At 37.2% G+C, this 18,518-nt stretch overlaps 1 protein-coding gene across 1 annotated transcript; it reads right to left on the minus strand.

Annotated features, from left to right (window-relative positions):
- Nucleotides 1-1,088: 1,088 nt before the first annotated feature.
- On the minus strand, nt 1,089-5,759 carry LOC122145101 (transmembrane protein 116-like). The gene is made up of 5 exons (XM_042757147.1): nt 5,466-5,759; nt 5,113-5,248; nt 4,447-4,591; nt 2,233-2,312; nt 1,089-2,144 (listed from the first exon to the last, which is right to left on the minus strand). Exons 1-5 carry the CDS (start codon nt 5,534-5,536, stop codon nt 1,959-1,961), a joined length of 618 nt encoding a protein of 205 aa, XP_042613081.1. The 5' UTR covers nt 5,537-5,759; the 3' UTR covers nt 1,089-1,958.
- Nucleotides 5,760-18,518: the final 12,759 nt, after the last annotated feature.

Below are 18,518 nucleotides of genomic sequence, written 5' to 3' on the forward strand. Positions count from 1 at the left end.
TTATTTATACATTTATTTTCACATTTTTAATTATTGATTTTATTTATATTTCTGTCCGTCGTGTGTATGTATATTTATTTTCCTATTTATATACATTTATTTATTCATTAATTTATTAGGAATTTCTACAGGTTTGGTCCTCCATAAACTGTTGATATAAAAATAATGTTGGCGAGAGCAGTATGTAATAATGTTGGCTTGTTTCAGCAGGTGGCAGTATTTTGCAGAGAATTAGAGCAGGAATACATTTGTACAAATCTGAAATCAACCACCCCAAAACATCAGCACCTAATACATTTTTATTAAAATATTTCATACATTTTTAACAGCATTTAATGTGGAAAGACTATGTACACACATGCATATAAAATACTTCATTAAAGTCATTCTGTCATGTGATAAATGTGTGCCAAACTAAAATGGGAAAACAGTATATATACCTATATATATATATAGGTGTTATAGGATTCCCGCACTTTTAACAAATGAACTTTTTAACATGATTTTTCCAGCTGTTTGTAATTACTGAACAAGGACTTTTAAAACACAACAGAGATTGCACTCCAGTTTCTAGTCAAAAACATATTTTAAAACAAAGCATAACTAGAAAAAGTTAGCAACTATAGAAATTTTCTAAGACATTGTAAAGGGATAGTTCAGCCAAATATGAAAACACTGTCATCATTTACTCACCCTCATGTCTCTTGAAACCCACAAGATTTTTGTTCAGCTTTGAAACTTCGATGAAGATCATGATTTTAATGAAACCTGAGAGACTTCTGTCCTTCCACTGAAAGGTCACACACATGGTAAAAGTCACTCATATGAGGTTTGTTCTGCGTGAGCATATTGTATGTGCTCTATGGATGTGCGTAGATCATTGTGTATATATGAGAATTAAATATTGCATCTACCGATCGTGTCTCTTATGAAAGCTTGGATTACTGGATTTCTTGTATGATGCCTTTATGAACTTTTTGAATCATCAGCGTCAGTGAAGGGACAGAAATATCAAGGTTTCATTAAAAATATCTTCATCCGTGTTTCAAAGATAACATTTTTTTTGGGGTTTGGAACGAAGTGTAAAAGATGAAAGGATATTACTTTTGGGGTGAAACAATCCTGTTAAGAGTATTTCAGAACTTTTCCGAACCTGAAAACCACAATTTCTAAATATTTCCAGCTTTTCCATGACTGTAAAGACCTCATTTTAAGCAAAATGCTTATTCAGGATTCATTGCTACTATCTTGACAGGTTCATATGAGTCTTTTCCCGCTAATATTTCTCATCAGCTCCATTGAGAAGTATTGTTTTGAAGGATGAATGATTTGTTTCATGCTCCTTTAGCAGTGACTGATACCTGCACTCTAAACACTGTGTGTAGGTGGGTTCAGGTTTTGTTTGTTTTGTGTTTTTGGATGGAAAGCAGCAGCATTGTCTTCTCAGATCCTGTTTCAGAACTATTTTCCTCTGTCTGTAATCCCCCTTCGGTCTTTCCCTTTTCGATAGTTCAGCAGTGCGCTGTGAAAGTCTCGATCATGTCATTGTAAAAGCTAGTATTGTAGAGGCTGGATAATGAAACAGTTTCTTAAAGTGGGTTTCTCAGCTAAACTAGCAGCAGGTGCAGCATCTGAAATCTTAAAACAAAACCAAAGTAGAAAAAAACATTAAGCTGCCTTTTCAGCAGAGCGTCTTTATCTGGCATCTGGTGTTAATAATACAACAGCAAAGCAAACACTTCTGCTCCGGCTGGTTTTATCAAGACTAAACGCGTCTGTTAGACCACAACGATACTTCACTTGTTTCAGTCTTCAGTTAGTGTGTGCTGTACTGGCTCAGGAAGCTCAATGTGTAGAGCATGATGCTCGCAACAGCCAAGTCATGGGTTTGATCCCCCGGTGGCTTTGGTTTGAAGTGTCTTCCCAATGCATTGCAGGGATTCTTGCGTGTCCTTCCATCAGACAAAATTGGTGAGTGATGCAGTAGAGCGCAAAGCGGCGTAGTTTGGCTTCTGGGAGCGCAGCAGGGGAGTCTGGGTGGTGGCGTCCCGTATGATGCTGCCGCTGCTGAGAGAGCGAAAGTGCTGCTGCGTCCAGCCGTAAACCAGGCAGTTCAACAGACCCTGAGAGGCCGAGGTGAAGGCCTGTCGAGAACAGGAACATGTTACAGCACACTGGCATGCGGGGGTATTGTGGTTAGTTTACTAGGAGTTTTTATGTATTTTGGCGAACCTGTAGGATGTAGAGAACCACTCCCATCCTTCCCTCTATTATGTCCGGTTTCACCAACATCATAGTGGCCAGAAATATTGCTGAAATAAAGACGAGATCACAAAAAATCATAGAGTGAAGATGCTGGAGAGAGAGAGTGTTTAGCTGTGGATTTTTTTCACTCAAAAAATAGTTCATTGTAATTAATTACGTGAAGTTATTAACAAGCTATTTTTAAGATTTATGTATTTGAATTGCATATAAAATTTATATCCATTTTGATTACACATTTTGATTTAACATAAACTTAATTGTCAGTCATACATAATTGAAACAATAAGAAACAGTAGGGTTTCTGTAATAGTTCTAATGAGGTGTATGTTTTATATACAAAATATCTATAGGTTTATATAGTTATCATTTGTTTGTTTCAATCTCATACATTTTAATTAATTAAATATTGCTTGTTCCACAAGTAGCCATATTTGGACCTTGTTCATACTTTTTAACTGAATCCATTTATTCTTCTTCATAATGAACAGATTAAAGCTCATTCTCAGCAAATTGAAAATATTATTATTTATACAACATTTCTTTCTGGTTCTCAAATCTGATTGGCTGAGAGTCTTTTCCAGGAATGCAATATTCTACTGATAACAGTTTCATTGCTGTTTGTATTTCTCACAGCCAGTGTCACGGCAGACACCCAAATCCACTATAATTTTATAAATAATACTGTTTTGTGTCACGGAATGTAGTTTTAAGAGTTTTTTAGGCGAGAATGTAGTTGTTTAGACTTCAAAAATGCGGTTTGTTAACAAAGATAACTACTATTTTCTTTGATGTTTTCAGAGATATGAGCTCTAGGGCGTCAGCGGCCATTCAGCGCTATTATATTTAAACGTGAGATATAATTTGTTTTGGGTAAATCTAACCGGGGCAGTCTTTGGTCTCAATAATCTATTATTTGTTTCCAGAGCAAACAGTTTTTGGCTGAGAGCAAAGTCTCATAACTTTATATTTTTATAACTTTAATGCAGTATATCAGAGCGCTGCCTTTGTATTTTTGACTGAATTGCCAAGATATTTTTGTGAATAAAAGTGTTTTTTATTTTGTATGATTATTTAGTAAATAATAGTAGTATTTAATAATAGTATTTAGTATTGAGAAACAGTGTTTGTGATTGTGATAAGTTATATTCTTCCACCATTAGTTGGCGACAAGTTTTTCTGAGTGAGTCTTCGGTAAAGACTTTTATGTTGATAGAGACTGAAACAGGGTTGTAAACAAGGAAGTTTTTTTACTTCCAACAACAGCTTGTGAAGCAGCCAACAAATGCAGTGAGCAGAGCTGTCATTGGAAATCACCCTTAATAGATGAAAGGACAGTACAACAAAGATATCGCTTTCCTCAGCGAAGATTCAGACTAATGTTTTATTGTGAATAAGAGATTGAGCTGGAGAATGAATGCTGTATCAGATGCAGGTAATCAGATTCGCTCAGTCCCATCCCTCTCTTATAATACATAATTCAGTGAGCTTTTAATATAGTAATACAATAAGTACTCAACGTAAAGTGACGTTTTTGAATTAGTAACGGATCTTGAGCTCAGCTGTTAAACTATCAAACTGAGATTTGATTCCGTGACAGAAGAAAGTAGTTCTGCACAAAAGAGGGTTTTTATAGACACTCTGTAGTTGTCTTTTTTTAATTTACACACTCGTGTCCTCGAACTGTTGTATAAATGCAATATCACATCGTAGCCGTGCGATATGGTTGTATATCAGCACGCTGTGATTACCTACATCCAAATCGCACTGCTACTCGTGTGATATTGCTCATTTAAATAAATTCAAATAGACGGAAGTAGTTAATAATGAACTATTCCAGGAATTTTTAAGTGCAGAAATCTTACCGTTTCATTTATGATTCATATACGTAATGCATCACATTAAGTTTATTCATTTGTTTATGCTAAAACTGTGTAATCCAAATGAATGGAAAATTTATATGTAATTAAAATACATAAATCTTAAATGTAGGCCTGAGTTTTATTTGGAGTGTTATGCATGTGCAGGGGTTGTTAATATAATAAAATAATAAACTGCAATTTATCTAAACAAACTGACAAGGGAAATGAGAAAATCTTCCTCATTGGCTGCTTTAGCACCTCAGTAACATTATATATATGTTTTAACTTTTAAATGTTTTAATGTTTTCAAATGTGTGCTGACCTGGTCCCCAGCAGAAGAAGAAGGCTGAGGGATAAAGCAGCATACGCCGTTCCAGGAGACGCAGAGTTTCCCAATGATTGTCAGCGAAAAAACCTTGAGACGTGATGATACGCTTGTACAGGGAGCGAGCTTTACACATGAGAGTCTGAAAATAAAACGAGGATTACAATGAGATTATGATCGAGTCACACAGTCTGGAGAATCATATATCTTTAGCCTAATGTTCGCTTATGCTACTGTTCAAAAGTTTGGGGTCAGTAAGACTTTTTTGAAAGAAATTAATACAATAAGATGAACAAAAGAGACAGTAGAGACATTTTAAAGACAAAAGATATTCAAATAAAATATTTTTGTGGAATCCCGATTTCCACAAAAATATGAAGCAGCACAACTGTTTTCAACATTAATAATAATCAGAAATGATTCTTGAGCAGCAAATCATCATATTATTATGATTTCTGAAGATCATGTGACACTGAAGACTGGAGTAATGATACTGAAAATTTAGCTTTGATCACAGGAATCAATTACATTTTAACAGATATTCACGTATAATATTTGACAATATCACTGTTGAATTTTTGAACAGTAGTGTGCATTTTAAAATCATAACTAGCTCAGGTATCAAAATGAGATCAAGACATGCTTAATGTTAAAGAGGCTCACGGTGATGCCGATGAAGGTCATAAGGAAGGTGGTAAGGAATATGGTCATGCAGTAGTCTTGAATGACACTACATGCTGTCATTTTTGTATTTACGGATGATGTGAGATACACAGCGCCAGTATGCATCAGCAAACATCTGGAAGACAATCACATCTGCATTAGCATCATCTCAAACAACGTATTCACACAACTAAACGATGGTTAGATGAAACTACTGAACTGCATGCAATAAGTCCTAATAACAACAGGTTTAATTCAAATTAAAAGCTGTGAATGATGACTAAGTAATAAGTAATGAGAAAGTACAGTTTATTAATAATTTTCTGTGCATGTGTGCATGTATTCTGACTGACCTGTAGGGCTGGGTGAAGTTTGTGTAACAACGAAACATGTTTCCTGCTACAAAGACGGGCGCCGTGAGCATTAAAGGCAAAAGACTGTATGGAGAGATCAGGACAGACAGTCAGATGACCAAACACCATTCTATATCAAAAGTACTCACATATGATGGCAAATTGGGGTAAATTGACACTACATCTGCTTTTAAACAAGTACTTATGTGATTTTTAATCAGAACTTATTTTATCATTTCTTTGCACAAATTATGTTGCTCCATCAATATTTAATGGATTCAGTTTGAGTGATATTTTGTATAATTTATGTTCTCACCATGACGGAAAGGACCGAGACACCTGCAGCTTCTTGTGTTTGCTGGATTCTGTAATAAACAAGCCAGTCAGCATCGCCAGCGTTGACATGCAGTCTATCGTATGATGCTTTATTACCGTCATATAAACCTGTTCATAAGGGTGAGCCGATTACCTCGCCTGGGAAACCATTGAGTCTCCTGTACTTCCCCATCAGTCCTGTGTAGAGCACCCAAACATAGTGCAGCGTGTAGAAGACGAGGCCATGTAAAGCGTCTGTAGGATGTGAAAGTCAAAGGAGAAGTTAATAAAGTTTAAGATACTTTCAGCTATAGTTCACATCCACATTCAAACCATGTTGGCGCAGTACAGTAAGCCACATCTCTCGCATTAATATGTGATTGCAGTGCTTTCCAACCCTGACCCTGAGAGCCTCAACACAGCACAGTTTTTTTCTCCCTTACCAAACACCTGATTCAGGCCAGCAGTTAGTTAGTGGAGACCAGGTGTGTGAGATGAGAGAGACATGCAAATGTGTGCAGACGGGCTTACCCTTGTGCAAAACAAGTACACGTCATCATACTTTTCAGAATAAGAAGAATGCTTAGTGCTTAATTAAACTAGTGAATTCTGGAAGAACCAGTTTGTGGAAAATAATCAGATTTCCCTGTTTGCCTGAGGCTCTGGAGTATGTTGTGAATAATGTGCATTTTCTTGCACAGACTGATCATTTCGCTTCATAAGAACTCATATATCGTCAGGAGCCACGGGATTAATTCTGTGTTCAATTATATGCTTTTTTTATTTCTAGAAATGGACAGCTGCTGACTTGCTTTATATGAATCTCTATGGATCACCGTGTCAGCAAATAAAAAATCTTACTCTTCTCCTGAAGAAAAAAATCACCTACATCTTGGATAAGCCTGAGGATGGGTAAATTAAAAAGCATTTATTTTTATTTATTTTTTCATTTTTGATGGTGAACTATCCTGATTTAAGCTCATCTTTAAATGTAGTTTCATAATTATTTATTTTTTCTTTGAAATATGTTAAAGTGTACCACTGAATGTACTGGCAAGCATTTATGGTAAACTAAAATATACTTTAATGTCATTTCTATATTCATGTATTTTAAACATATTTGTAATTACACTTTAATGACGAAGTTCCAATTTAGTAAATTTAAAATATATTAACTTTAAATGTAATATCAAATAGCACAAACCAGAGTTAAAATTATAATCAAGTTCTCTTCATGTGCTTTAGTAGTTAGTCAACGCATAAAAATAAGTGTATTTCTTTAAAGCACAACAAAATATTATTACAACAAAATGGTTTAAAATGTACATAAAGTAAAACTTTTAATTTGACATTATTACAAAGTGCACATGTTTTGAAAATGCATTTAAGTGTGTTAAGAATCAAAGTATCCCTGTTCAAGTCACTTAAGTGGCCTTTTATTTCATTAATATTATATTGTAGGCATGCACAGTTTTTATATATGTGACCCTGGAACACAAAAGCAGTCTTAAGTCTCTGGGGTATATTTGTAGCAATAGCCAAAAATACACTGTATGGGTCAAAATTATAAATTTTTCTTTTATGCCAAAAATCATTAGGATATTAAGTACAGATCATGTTCCATGAAGATATTTTGTAAATTTCCTACTGTAAATATATCAAAACGTAATTTTTGATAAGTAATATGCATTGTAAGAATTGATTTTGGACAACTTTAAAGGTGATTTTCTCAATATTTTGATTTTTTTGCTCCCTCAGATTCCAGATTTTCAAATAGTTGTATCTCAGCCAAATACTGTCCTATCCTAACAAACCATACATCAATGGAAAGATTATTTATTCAATTTATTCAAAAGCTTATTTATAAAATCGACACTTAAGAATGGTTTTGTGGTCCAGGGTCACATACTTTTGAGATTTGAAGTTCCCTACAAATGTACATTCAATATCATTAAGTGCAATTGTTTTTCACAAGGGACTCCAGGGCCAGGGTTTGGAAACACTTTATTACAGCACCTTTGTTGACATTCATGTCAAAGCAAAGCAAAGAGCTGAATGACATTCCAGGATTGAGAAATCTCTGTATGTTAAAGATAGCATATCTTTCTTAGAAATGCAAACATGGTTTTTTTTCTTTCTGTTTTGCTTCAAGCACAGGTGAGTGCAACAGGAGGATAGCTGTTAGTTATATTTGATCAGGGTGTGTATTGTCTGATTCTAACAATCCTAAAACTATGTACCCAATGTTGCTCTATTAAAAAGGCACAGTGAAATACGTCAGTGGGATGAAGTAGAGCACTGTGTCATATTCACTGCAATACTGCATTAACACAACGAGTGAAATACACAGAGATCATGCAAAGGCGAACTGATGCTGATAAGCTCCAAAAGTGACAAAACGGTACCATAAAAATACTATAAAACCAGTTTATACAATATACAGCAAAAGAGCTTTGCAGAACTGTCATTTTTTGGGAGAACTATGGTTTTGCTCACTTGTACACTGCTGAATGCTATTACAGTTTAGTTTTTAGTATGATTATGTTTTCCTGGATTTAATAGCAGAGAACTGTAATAACGCTTGATTTAAAATGACATGTTATATAATATTTTACAATGCAGTGACTCCCCGTGATGAGACAAAATGGATGGATAAGAGCGTTGCTGATTAGTCATTTACTTGTTTCTGTAAGCTCTAAAAATGTAAACGTTTGTAATAAACTCAGGTTTGAGTCATCAGTGAGTGTGTCACATGAGCTCGGGCAGGGATTTCCAAACCTCAGGGCGTTTTCTCTCCCCCCCCTCGCATGGAGGATGGTTTCAAAAGTCAAATCCTGCGCATTTTCCCCACAAATAGCAGGGGTTTAAATAGGGGCTAACACTATTATTTGTTTAATAAATGATTGCTGAGCTTAACAAATGCAGCCAACACTTCGATATTTGTAAAAGTTTGAGAAAATGACCAATTTGATGTTTTTCTGTGTCACAGGTTTTTAAGCAGTGTTACCTTTTTTTGTAATGGGGGAAAATATTGAAGTGACTAAATATTTAATTTTAGGTCACATATTTAAGAGACCAACCAAAATCAACTGGAATTTTATTTTTCAGGTTAGGTTAGTTTTAAGGAAATCTAATATAGAGGATTTGTGAGTGTTACAAGTCGTGAGAAACCGAACCAATTAAACACTATAGAGTGAACTTCGCTCTACACATTACGTTACAGCCATGACAATCCACTGTTATAAACGAACACGTGCAGACGTTAAAAGTGGGTCAGCACTAATTATATCAGGGCAAAGAATATGAATCAAATTTGCTGCTCCACTTCGTTTTTCAGACTCGTCCCAGTTCCAGGTTTGTTTTGTGCTTTAGAGCTCACTGGTTTTAAGGTCTGAGCTGAGAACAGCTTGTTTTTGACGTGAAACTGCCCAAACACAGATGCTTTTCTTCTCTGTGAGTTTTTTTTAACTAAATGCCCAAACAAACAGCTTTAGTGATTGAGAAGCATATGTTTACGCCCTGCAGTAGCATTGGCAGGGATGCAGAGAATGAAGCACTTGGGTTAAAATGGTCCCTTTCTTCATTTTGTGTTTCTTTCTTTTTTAGCACTTACATTTAAAAGGCAATCGAACAACAAATATTGGCTAAAGACTTTACATTTTTTCTGCAATCACATCATTTTCAAAAAAGTAATTGCACCAACTAGTTAGTTGGTTTTTACTCTGCAGTGAATGGGTTGCCAACAGAATGAGAGTCCAAAAAGATGATAAAAACATCACAATAATCCACAAGTAATACACAGCACTACAGTCCCATCAGTTAATGTCTGGAGAAGACAAAAGCTGAGTGTTTGTAAGAAACAAATCCATCATTAAGACGTTTAAACTTTTAAACGGTCACTTCTGGCCCAAAATATGAGTCCATAATCATAATTATGCTGTTTTAGATTGTTTTGGCTTGTAAAGGATGCTGATCTGCGCATATATTTCTCTCCTGGTTCAGATGAGACAACATTTTTTTACTAGAGAAATGCAATATAATGGATACCGGAAGCAATGGTTTTTAATGTCCTTAATGATGGATTTGTTTCATCTTTTGTATTCACAATGGAATGGAGAGGTGTGGATTGCTTGTGGATCATTGTGCGTGTTTTTATCAGCTGTATGGACTCTCATTCTGACGGTACCCATTCACTGCAGAGCATCCATTGCTGAGACACTGATGCAATGCTACATTCCTTCAAATCTGTTCCATGAAGAAATAAACTCTTTCTGAGATGGCCTGAGTGTGAGTAACTTTTTAGCCTTTTATTTTGGGGTAAACTATTGCTTTAACGTGTCAATCGAAGATGACTGCTCCTGTGCAATGAGGCTTATTTGTGGAAGTGTGATGCAAAAACACGGCATGTACAGAGACACAAAGAGGAAGTATCTTCTTTTGCCTGTGGTAAGCATTACATCTGCATGGATAACGTGTGGGTTTTGTACCTGCTCCACTATGGGAAAGGTTGTAGCAGATGTCGTAAGCGTCAAGTACAGGACTGCGGGGTGAAGAGAAGACCTCCACACATCCAGCTCAGAGCCAACAGCAGGTCTGTTAAACTCAACAAGAACAACGGCAGCACCTTGAAACACAGGTGTGTTACACTGGTCAAAAATGACATGCTGGTTTGAACAGCTTATTAATAAATCACAGTAGCGTAACAGATGATGGAGGCTTACCTCTGGTTTTCTTACTAGTCCTTTAACAATTGCATAAAAGATTATGGAGCCAGCCCCTAAGATGCTGAGGGTCAAATCATTAAGAAATATATAAGTATGAAAGACATAAACATGATTAATATACGTGTCTCTTTATTAAACGACTGCAACATTAAAGGAAAATGATTGAATAGATACCTTAGGCCGGGCCATTATTATTTGAATCCATCGAACTATAGAGTATATCTGAGAAAAGGAAAAGAAGAATAGTTTGTTTAATTTGTCTGTTCATTTTAAGCATGCAGAACATCAAATCGTAACATGGGTAGACTATTTTTATGAGATTATGACAATGCATGAAATCAGTGATCCATTAACTTGCTAAATAAGAATCAGTGTAGCCTACTTTTATTGATTATTACTTCTCAAATAACTTTGCGATCATTTTGTCATTTAAAAAGACCATTAAAGAAAATATCCTGTGCGAGGTACACGAAAGTCTGTGATAGTTGTAATGAAAAGCTGTAAAATTACTCACAGATGTCCAGTTTTCAGTCGGAATGGTGCTGTTTGCCTGTGACTTATTTTGTCCAAAAATGTCCATTTTGGTTAATTTAAATTATATTAAATTAAATTAAATTAAATTAAATTAAATTATTCCTCTCGAATTCCGTCCTTATGTAAAAACAGCAAACAGCCTAAGCTGTTAACAAATTTATAATTGCTTCCAGGACATGCAGAATGATAATCATTTATTCTAGAGACACTGGAGCAGTGAAATGTGCTTTTCGAATGCCAGCACTGTAAATAATAAACGAGCACGCCCCGCCCACTTTACCGCCAAGCGATTTTTTTTTTTTTTATTTTGATTGGCTACGATCCGCTGGCGTCACACATTCGTCGGGTTACAATGTAACTTCGTGTTTCAGTGTAACTTCGTGCTTCTTCAATGGCCATGAAAACTTACTGCCGCATTATTTTGAATTTCTGTATTAGCAAGGACGTCCTTTGTTTTGGGGCGAAATTTGTTTGTCTGGTGTCAAATTATGCGTGGAACTGTGCCAAACTGTGCGTGACGATGACATCAGTCCACGCTTCATGGTTTTTTTACGGGCTGTGCTTGAAACACATCAGGGTCATATTTAGTCAGAACTGAAAGTCCCACTAGCTAAAGCGTTATATATTACTTAGACCTATCTCGTTAGTTTAGTGGGTGCTTTTTTAATTTCTATATACTCAGAAACGTACTAATCATTTATGCTTGCCATGAATCATTAAAAAGGTGCTGTTTAGCAAGAACAACCTATAAAGAAACTGACATGGTGAAGACTAATAGCGTATTGAATATGTTGAAATATCGTGAATATAGAACAAAACCAGTTACCATAAATATTCATGTTTCATTCTAACCACCTCAGTAAATTTCGCCTCCCCATCTAATACAATTCCTGTTGAACTGTCAACCACACTCACTTTCTGTCCTCTTCTCCGGCGTGGGAATAGTTATATGTGACTGATTGTTTCAATATGGCACCTTGCATGTGTTTTTGTCTCATCATCTCCGGTCTGCTTCATTAAATGACATTAATGCCTGAACAACACATGCGCGCATCAAATAACACGTGTGCAGTAAGAGCTGTCTCAATATAGTTTACGTCAATTTGCTCCATATCAGTTGCCGTGCCATGGAGGTGAGGGAATGGTTCAGTGGTTTACTGTATGTGGCACTGAACACACGACAACGTGATTCTGCTCCAGTGGAAGATGCAGGTTTGAGTCCAGACTGCATCATGACATTCCTCTAGTGTCCCACGTGTCCTCCATTAAAACCTACAAAAACCCCTAAACAAACCTGCTCGTTTCAATCCTGATGCACATCTAGCTCTCTCATGCAGCTGGAAAGCACAGGTTCAGAAAAGCCATTGTATGACACAGACAGAGTGAAAGGTGAACATGGTTTCATTGCTCTGCCACAATAAGTCAGCTCTTAGCCTTTGATTTTCAATTTCATGTGCATACACTATCTTTCAAACGTTTTTTTTTTTTTTTTCCTTGAGAAATGAAATATATTTATTCAACAAGGATTGCATTAAAATTGATCAAAAGTCAGTGAAGTGACAGTGAAGACATTTTATAATGTTACAAAAGAGTTCTGCTTTCAAAACAAATGTTCTTTTGTTCTTTTTGAACTTTCTATTCATCAAAGAATCCTGACGAATAAACTGTATAAAAACAGTTTTCCAGCCCTTCCCATCACATTAAAATATTGTGCAGCACAACTGTTTTCAACATTGATAATAAGGTTTCTTGAGCAGCAAATCAGTTCTATATCAGAATGATTTCTGAAGAGCATGTGATCACTGAAAGACTTGGATTAATGATGCTGAAAAATACAGCAGGCGCATCACAGAAATAAATTAACAGCTTTAAATATATTCACATAGAAAACAGTTATTTTAAATAGATAAAAATGTTTAACATTGTTGCTGTTCTAACTGTACTTTTGATCAAATAAATCCCACCGTTGGTGGAGCAGAAGAGACTGTCTTTCAAAAACCTTTTAAAAAAAATCTTACTGGCCCCAATCTATTTTATACATTCAGTCCCATGCAAATTCAGACCTTTAAGTAACTAACTTCTTTTTTTTTTTAGTAAGGGCTTATCTTTTGTGCTTGATATGGTTGACACTGACAATACATATTTTTCTCAGTTCCATTCATCAGTTTTCATGAACTCTTCCTCAAAAGTCTTCTTTGCACAGTCAAAAAGGAATAGATTTAAATTGGCTGAAAAATCTACTCCGTCAGGTCATCCAAAATAAGCAAGAGGTGTGTCATTCATCAACAAAATCCATCAGAGATGTTTTTTAACATCAAACTGTTGCGCATCATGTGTAGTTTCCAGCTAAAATACCAGTTCCATACTCCATAATATTGCTTTCCTCCAGTAAAAAAAAGTCATCTTGTCTGAATCAGGGGAGAGAAATCTGCACTGATCAAAGCACAGTTTCACATGCGAAATCAGTCCAAAACAGCTGGAGTGCTGTGGATTATTGTGATGTTTTTATCAGCTGTTTTTGGACTTCTCATTCTGACGGCACCCCATGTCACGGCAGAGCATCCATTGCTGAGACAACTTGATGCAATGCTACTGTTTCTCCAAATCCTGATGAAGAAAAACAAACTCCATCTACTCTTGGATGATCTGATGGAGTAAATTTTCAGGAATTTTTCATTTTTGGGGCAAACCATTCCTTCCGTTTCTATCTAGTATCCGTGTGATCTGGTGCATCGATTTCTCTTCCACGATAAATGATTCCAAATGTACTCTGGAGATCAACCAAGACCGCAAGGTTTATCCGAAAGCTCTGTGTTCAGAGGTAACGTGGAGCTTGAGACTTTATGTTTCCGGTCTGTTTTTTTCGAACGTTATTATTTTTATTGAATTTCCTTCTTTACAACCGAAAAATAAAATATCACCATTTGCCTATCTTAAATGTTGAATATCTTAAGATGTTATAAACAGCAGCTTTGATTTGGCATCAATCAGTGGGGCTTTATTAGATGTTTCGATTACCAAAACAGATGAGTATGTACGAAATAGTAACTATAAAAAACCCCTTTTCCCTCTTGCCCTTTTTGGGTTTCCACTGAAATAAAGTGTCCACGATAAACAGCTTAACCTGGTGTCGCATACAAGCATAACTCTGATATCTGGGAGCTGGAGAGAAGCAGTATTCCCCAGTTATTAGTAAAACATTGTACAAATCAAACATATTGGATGGCCAGAAACGAGTTTGCTATCCTTACTAATTTCAGGTATCACTATTGATGAAGATTTGCATGAAACACATATTAAATAGTCTGACCTATTGTGAGGTCAGTTATATTATTTGAATGTAAAATTTGATATGGAATAATAAATTATCTTTTAGCACCCCAAAATAATGCAAAAGAGTTATATACCTTTCATTGAATAATTTTCATTGGTGTGTGTACTTTCCACAGGAAACAAGACAATAGGAAAAGGTACTGTGTAAGACTTTATATTCATTAGATTTTAGGAACACAGAAAACCCCTGACTTTCTGCCATATTCCAGGACAGACGTGTAATGATATTTGAACAATGCCCAGAGCACGGTGTAGACCACAGAAACTTAAAAAAAATAAAAAACCTTAAACCCGGAGAAATCCTCAAGCCAGTCACACTAATTTCCTCATATCAGATATTCACCGACAGGTATTGAGTGAGTTTTCCAACTCGTGTCTCAGTGAAAATACTGCTGGAAATATACACACGTTTCCAATTCCTGTAAAAAAAAAAGTGCTTATGAAAATGCCATGAAATGTTTTTGAACTGCTGCAGCACACAAGCAACATTAAAACTTCACTGCCGTACACCAGAGCCATAAGGAAACAAAGAGACAAATAAAAAAACTCTGAAGTTACACTTATTAACTTTCATTAAAACTTTCATTATCTACTTGCCTTTAATTAACAGCATGACTGCATAAGATATATCAGCATATTAGAATGATTTCTGAGAGGATCACTGAAGACTGGCGTAATAATGCTGAACATTCAGCTTTGAAATCACATAAATAAATTACATTTTAAAAAATATATTCAAACAGAAAAAAAATGTTAATCATATTCCACAATGTTTATTGTTTTTTACTGACTACAATGCATCTTTGGTAAAGCATGAGAATTTTTTCAATTAAAAAAAAAAGAACACACACACTTACCACACCCCAAGCTTTTGATCAGTAGTGTACTTTAAGATGGACTCTGAAGAAAAACATACCTAAAATTAAAAATAATACTAAAAAGCATGACTTTACTGCTGTTTTTGATTTTCTCTTAGAAGTTGCTGGTAAATTTCACAGTTAATTATAAAGAACAGCAAGTAACACATTGAATTAAACAGGACATTTTGAAATAGAAAGACATGAAATCGTGTTTTTTTTTTTTTTTTTATTGTGTTGTGTACGGGTGTATGGCACCATGTGATGAACATGTGCACATGTGCTACGAGTAGGTAAAGCATTCTTTTCTGCAAACTGAATATTCCAGTTGACGCACAATACTGATACCTTCTGAACATTGTCCATGTGTTTGGTGTTAGGAACCATGCTTTCACATGCAAATATTATTTTCACTCTCAATGAAATACACACATTCGAGTGGACAGACCACTTTTTTTTTCTTTTTTCTTTTTCTTTGGAGGTACTTGCCTTTTTGAGAATACTAGACCTTGTTGAATGGGATATGTTGGTAATAACAACTTTCTTGTCTCAAAACCATAACAATCTTGATAATATTTTGGTCCAAAAGTATTTGAACACATAAGCCAAACTAAAATACCGCAATGTCATTATATTGGCCAACAAAAAACTGAAGCGGGCACTCGTGGATGAGTCCATGCGTCTATTGTGGGTGTATGACCATGGCACCTGCATCCAGATCTCTGGAAGCTCTCCATGTGTGGCTTCTGGAAAGGACGCGGCAGACCTTAGTGACCTACCGCCAGAGGTGGGTCGACACTATCACTCAGGCTAGAGCTCCCTCTAAGAGGCAGGCCTTTGGTTTGAAGTGAAGTCTGTTCACGAATTGGTGTTCTTCTAGCTGAGAAGACCCCGGGAGATGCTCAGTCAGAGTCGTGCTTTCTTTCCTGCAAGAAAGGTTGGAGCGTGGGCTGTCATCCTCCACCTTGGAAGTGTATGTTGCTGCTATTGCAGCACTTCACGGATGCAGTGGACAGCCGGGTGTCCCTTTCCTGAGGGGTGCCAGAAGGTTGAAATCCTTCTAGGACACCCCTAATACCATCTCCTGGGGTCTCTCTGTTGTCCTGGCTGGACTCCACGAGGGGTCCCTTTGAGCCACTTGATTCAGTTGAGCTGAAGTTCCTGTCTCTTAAAGACACTGCTCCTGATCGTGCTCACTCTTCCATCAAGAGGGTCGGGGACCTCCAAGCATTTTCGGGGGAAGTGAAGAGTGCCATGCGTTTGGGCAGGCCTACTCGAATGTTGTGCCAAGGTTCCCACCACTTCCTTCCGAGACGCAAAGGTGTTGGAGGAGGGGGGAGGCAGAATCCAGCCTTGGCGTTGCTGTGTCCCGTAAGAGCGCTACACATATACGTGGACCGCACCCAGAGCTTCAGAAGCTCTAAGCAGCTCCTTGTCTGCTTTGGAGGTCAGCAGAAAGGGAAAGGCTGTCTCCAGGAAAGAGGTTGGGCCACTGTGATAGTGGATGCCATCGCCTTGGAGTACCAATCCCAAGGCGAGCTGTGCCCCCTGGGGGGGTGAGAGCCCACTCCACTCAGAGTGTTGCCTCCTCCTGGGCGCGTGGCGCATGGGTTTTACAACCTTCGTGTAGAGCCAGTTTCTTCCTGTTTGTTGGGTAACAGGTAAGTGGCGGGCAGGACTTGCTCTGTGTCATGCTTGCTGCGCCATTCCCCCTCACACGGGGATGCGGAGCGCCTTTCTTCTCCCAGCAGAGTTCCCCGGTTGGCGAACCCTGGTCGAGCATCCCCCTTGGCGGAGCAAGCAGCTGACGCCAGGCCCAGTACTGGTGTTAGCACTCCTGGAGTTCCGGTCAGCCCTTGTTCTGGGCTAGATGTCCATATGGTTTGATTCCCTACGGGTAATCCCATATGTGTATTCTTCCACGGTAAGGTTTACCTCTTGGTAAACTCGTGTGCTTCCCCTTGACAGACCCGCTCTGTCAGTCTCTTCTGGCAGATGTTCCATCCCTACTCTAAGGTAGGACCTGCCTCAGAGACCCATTCCATATGTAGTTACTGCCCCCTGGGTCACCTCCCTACGGGTAGGATGTGGTCTCCGTAGCGACCTCTTCCCTTAAGGCTCACTTTCCCATCGTTCTACCAGGCTGAAAGAACAAATAGGAAAGATTTGAAGCAATCTTTCAGTGAAGGTTAAAATACCTTCCAAAAAAAACTTTTTTGTTCCCCTTCGGTACCAAGGTCAGTGAATTTGCGCTGGGGCTTTGGGAAGGTTACGACCTTAGCGTAGCTTTTGTGGCATGCCACGGCTTGTCAACAATTGCAGTGCCACAGGGTTGTGATGGTGTTCAGGTTGTGGTGTTTCCCATGGACCCCATATGTTATTCGACATAACTCATAGTGACCGACAGATAGGGAACGTCTTGGTTACGTACGTAACCCTCAGTCCCTGATGAAGGGAACAGAGATGTTTTGTCCCCATGCCACAACCTTGAACTATTCGCTAAAACCTAATAAGTGGATGCACGCTGTCGCCTTCTATACACCGTAGGCACGGGGAGTGGCTCAGAGTGCAGAATCCATTAGCCAATTTTCATTGGCGTTTTCTCTTAAACTCAGAGATGATTGGCCTCCCAAGTGAGACCCCATATCTCTTTCAACATAACATCTCCCTTCCCTCCATCAGGGAATGAGGGTTACGTACATAACCAAGACATTCTCAACTTCAGATGTCCTAGAAGAAAAACCAAAGGTGTTGGGAATCACATTAATTATGAACTTGTTACACTAATATTAGACAACCATATAGTGTTCATCAACAATATTGTTCATCTTCATTTTAAACAAATACTGAATATTTCTAATGTTTTAAAATTTAAAAAAAATTGTCAGTTGTTTTGCTTATAAAGTGTACAATTTATTTTTAAAATAAATGTCACTAGTTTTGAATAGTTCACCCAAAAATGAAAATTAGCTGAAAATATCCTCACCCTCAGGCCATCCCAAAATGAAGATGAGTTTGTTTCTTCTTCAGATTTGGAAAAAAAATGTATCATCACATCACATGCTCAACAATGGATGCTCTGCAGTGAATGGGTGCCGTCAGAATGAGAATCCAAACAGCTGATAAAAACATCACATTAATCCACAATACACATCACTCCAGTCCATCAGTTAATGTTTTGAGAAGTGAAAAGCGGCGTGTTTTGTAAAAAAAAAATAAAAAATAATAATAATAATAAATGTGTCCATTATCAAGGTTTTAACTTCCACATATCATGTTTTCTCCTGTGA

This window comes from Cyprinus carpio, chromosome A5, assembly GCF_018340385.1.
Source record: "Cyprinus carpio isolate SPL01 chromosome A5, ASM1834038v1, whole genome shotgun sequence".
NCBI lineage: Eukaryota > Metazoa > Chordata > Actinopteri > Cypriniformes > Cyprinidae > Cyprinus > Cyprinus carpio.

Excerpts from the sequence above, each read along its gene's own strand:
- LOC122145101 (XM_042757147.1), bottom strand. The coding sequence starts at position 5,536 with ATGCTCACGGCGCCCGTCTTTGTAGCAGGAAACATGTTTCGTTGTTAC. Across the intron at positions 4,592-5,112 it reads TGACCTTCATCGGCATCACC|ACTCTCATGTGTAAAGCTCG; the intron begins GTGAGCCTCTTT and ends TTTTATTTTCAG. Across the intron at positions 2,313-4,446 it reads CTTCTTCTGCTGGGGACCAG|CAATATTTCTGGCCACTATG; the intron begins GTCAGCACACAT and ends TCTTTATTTCAG.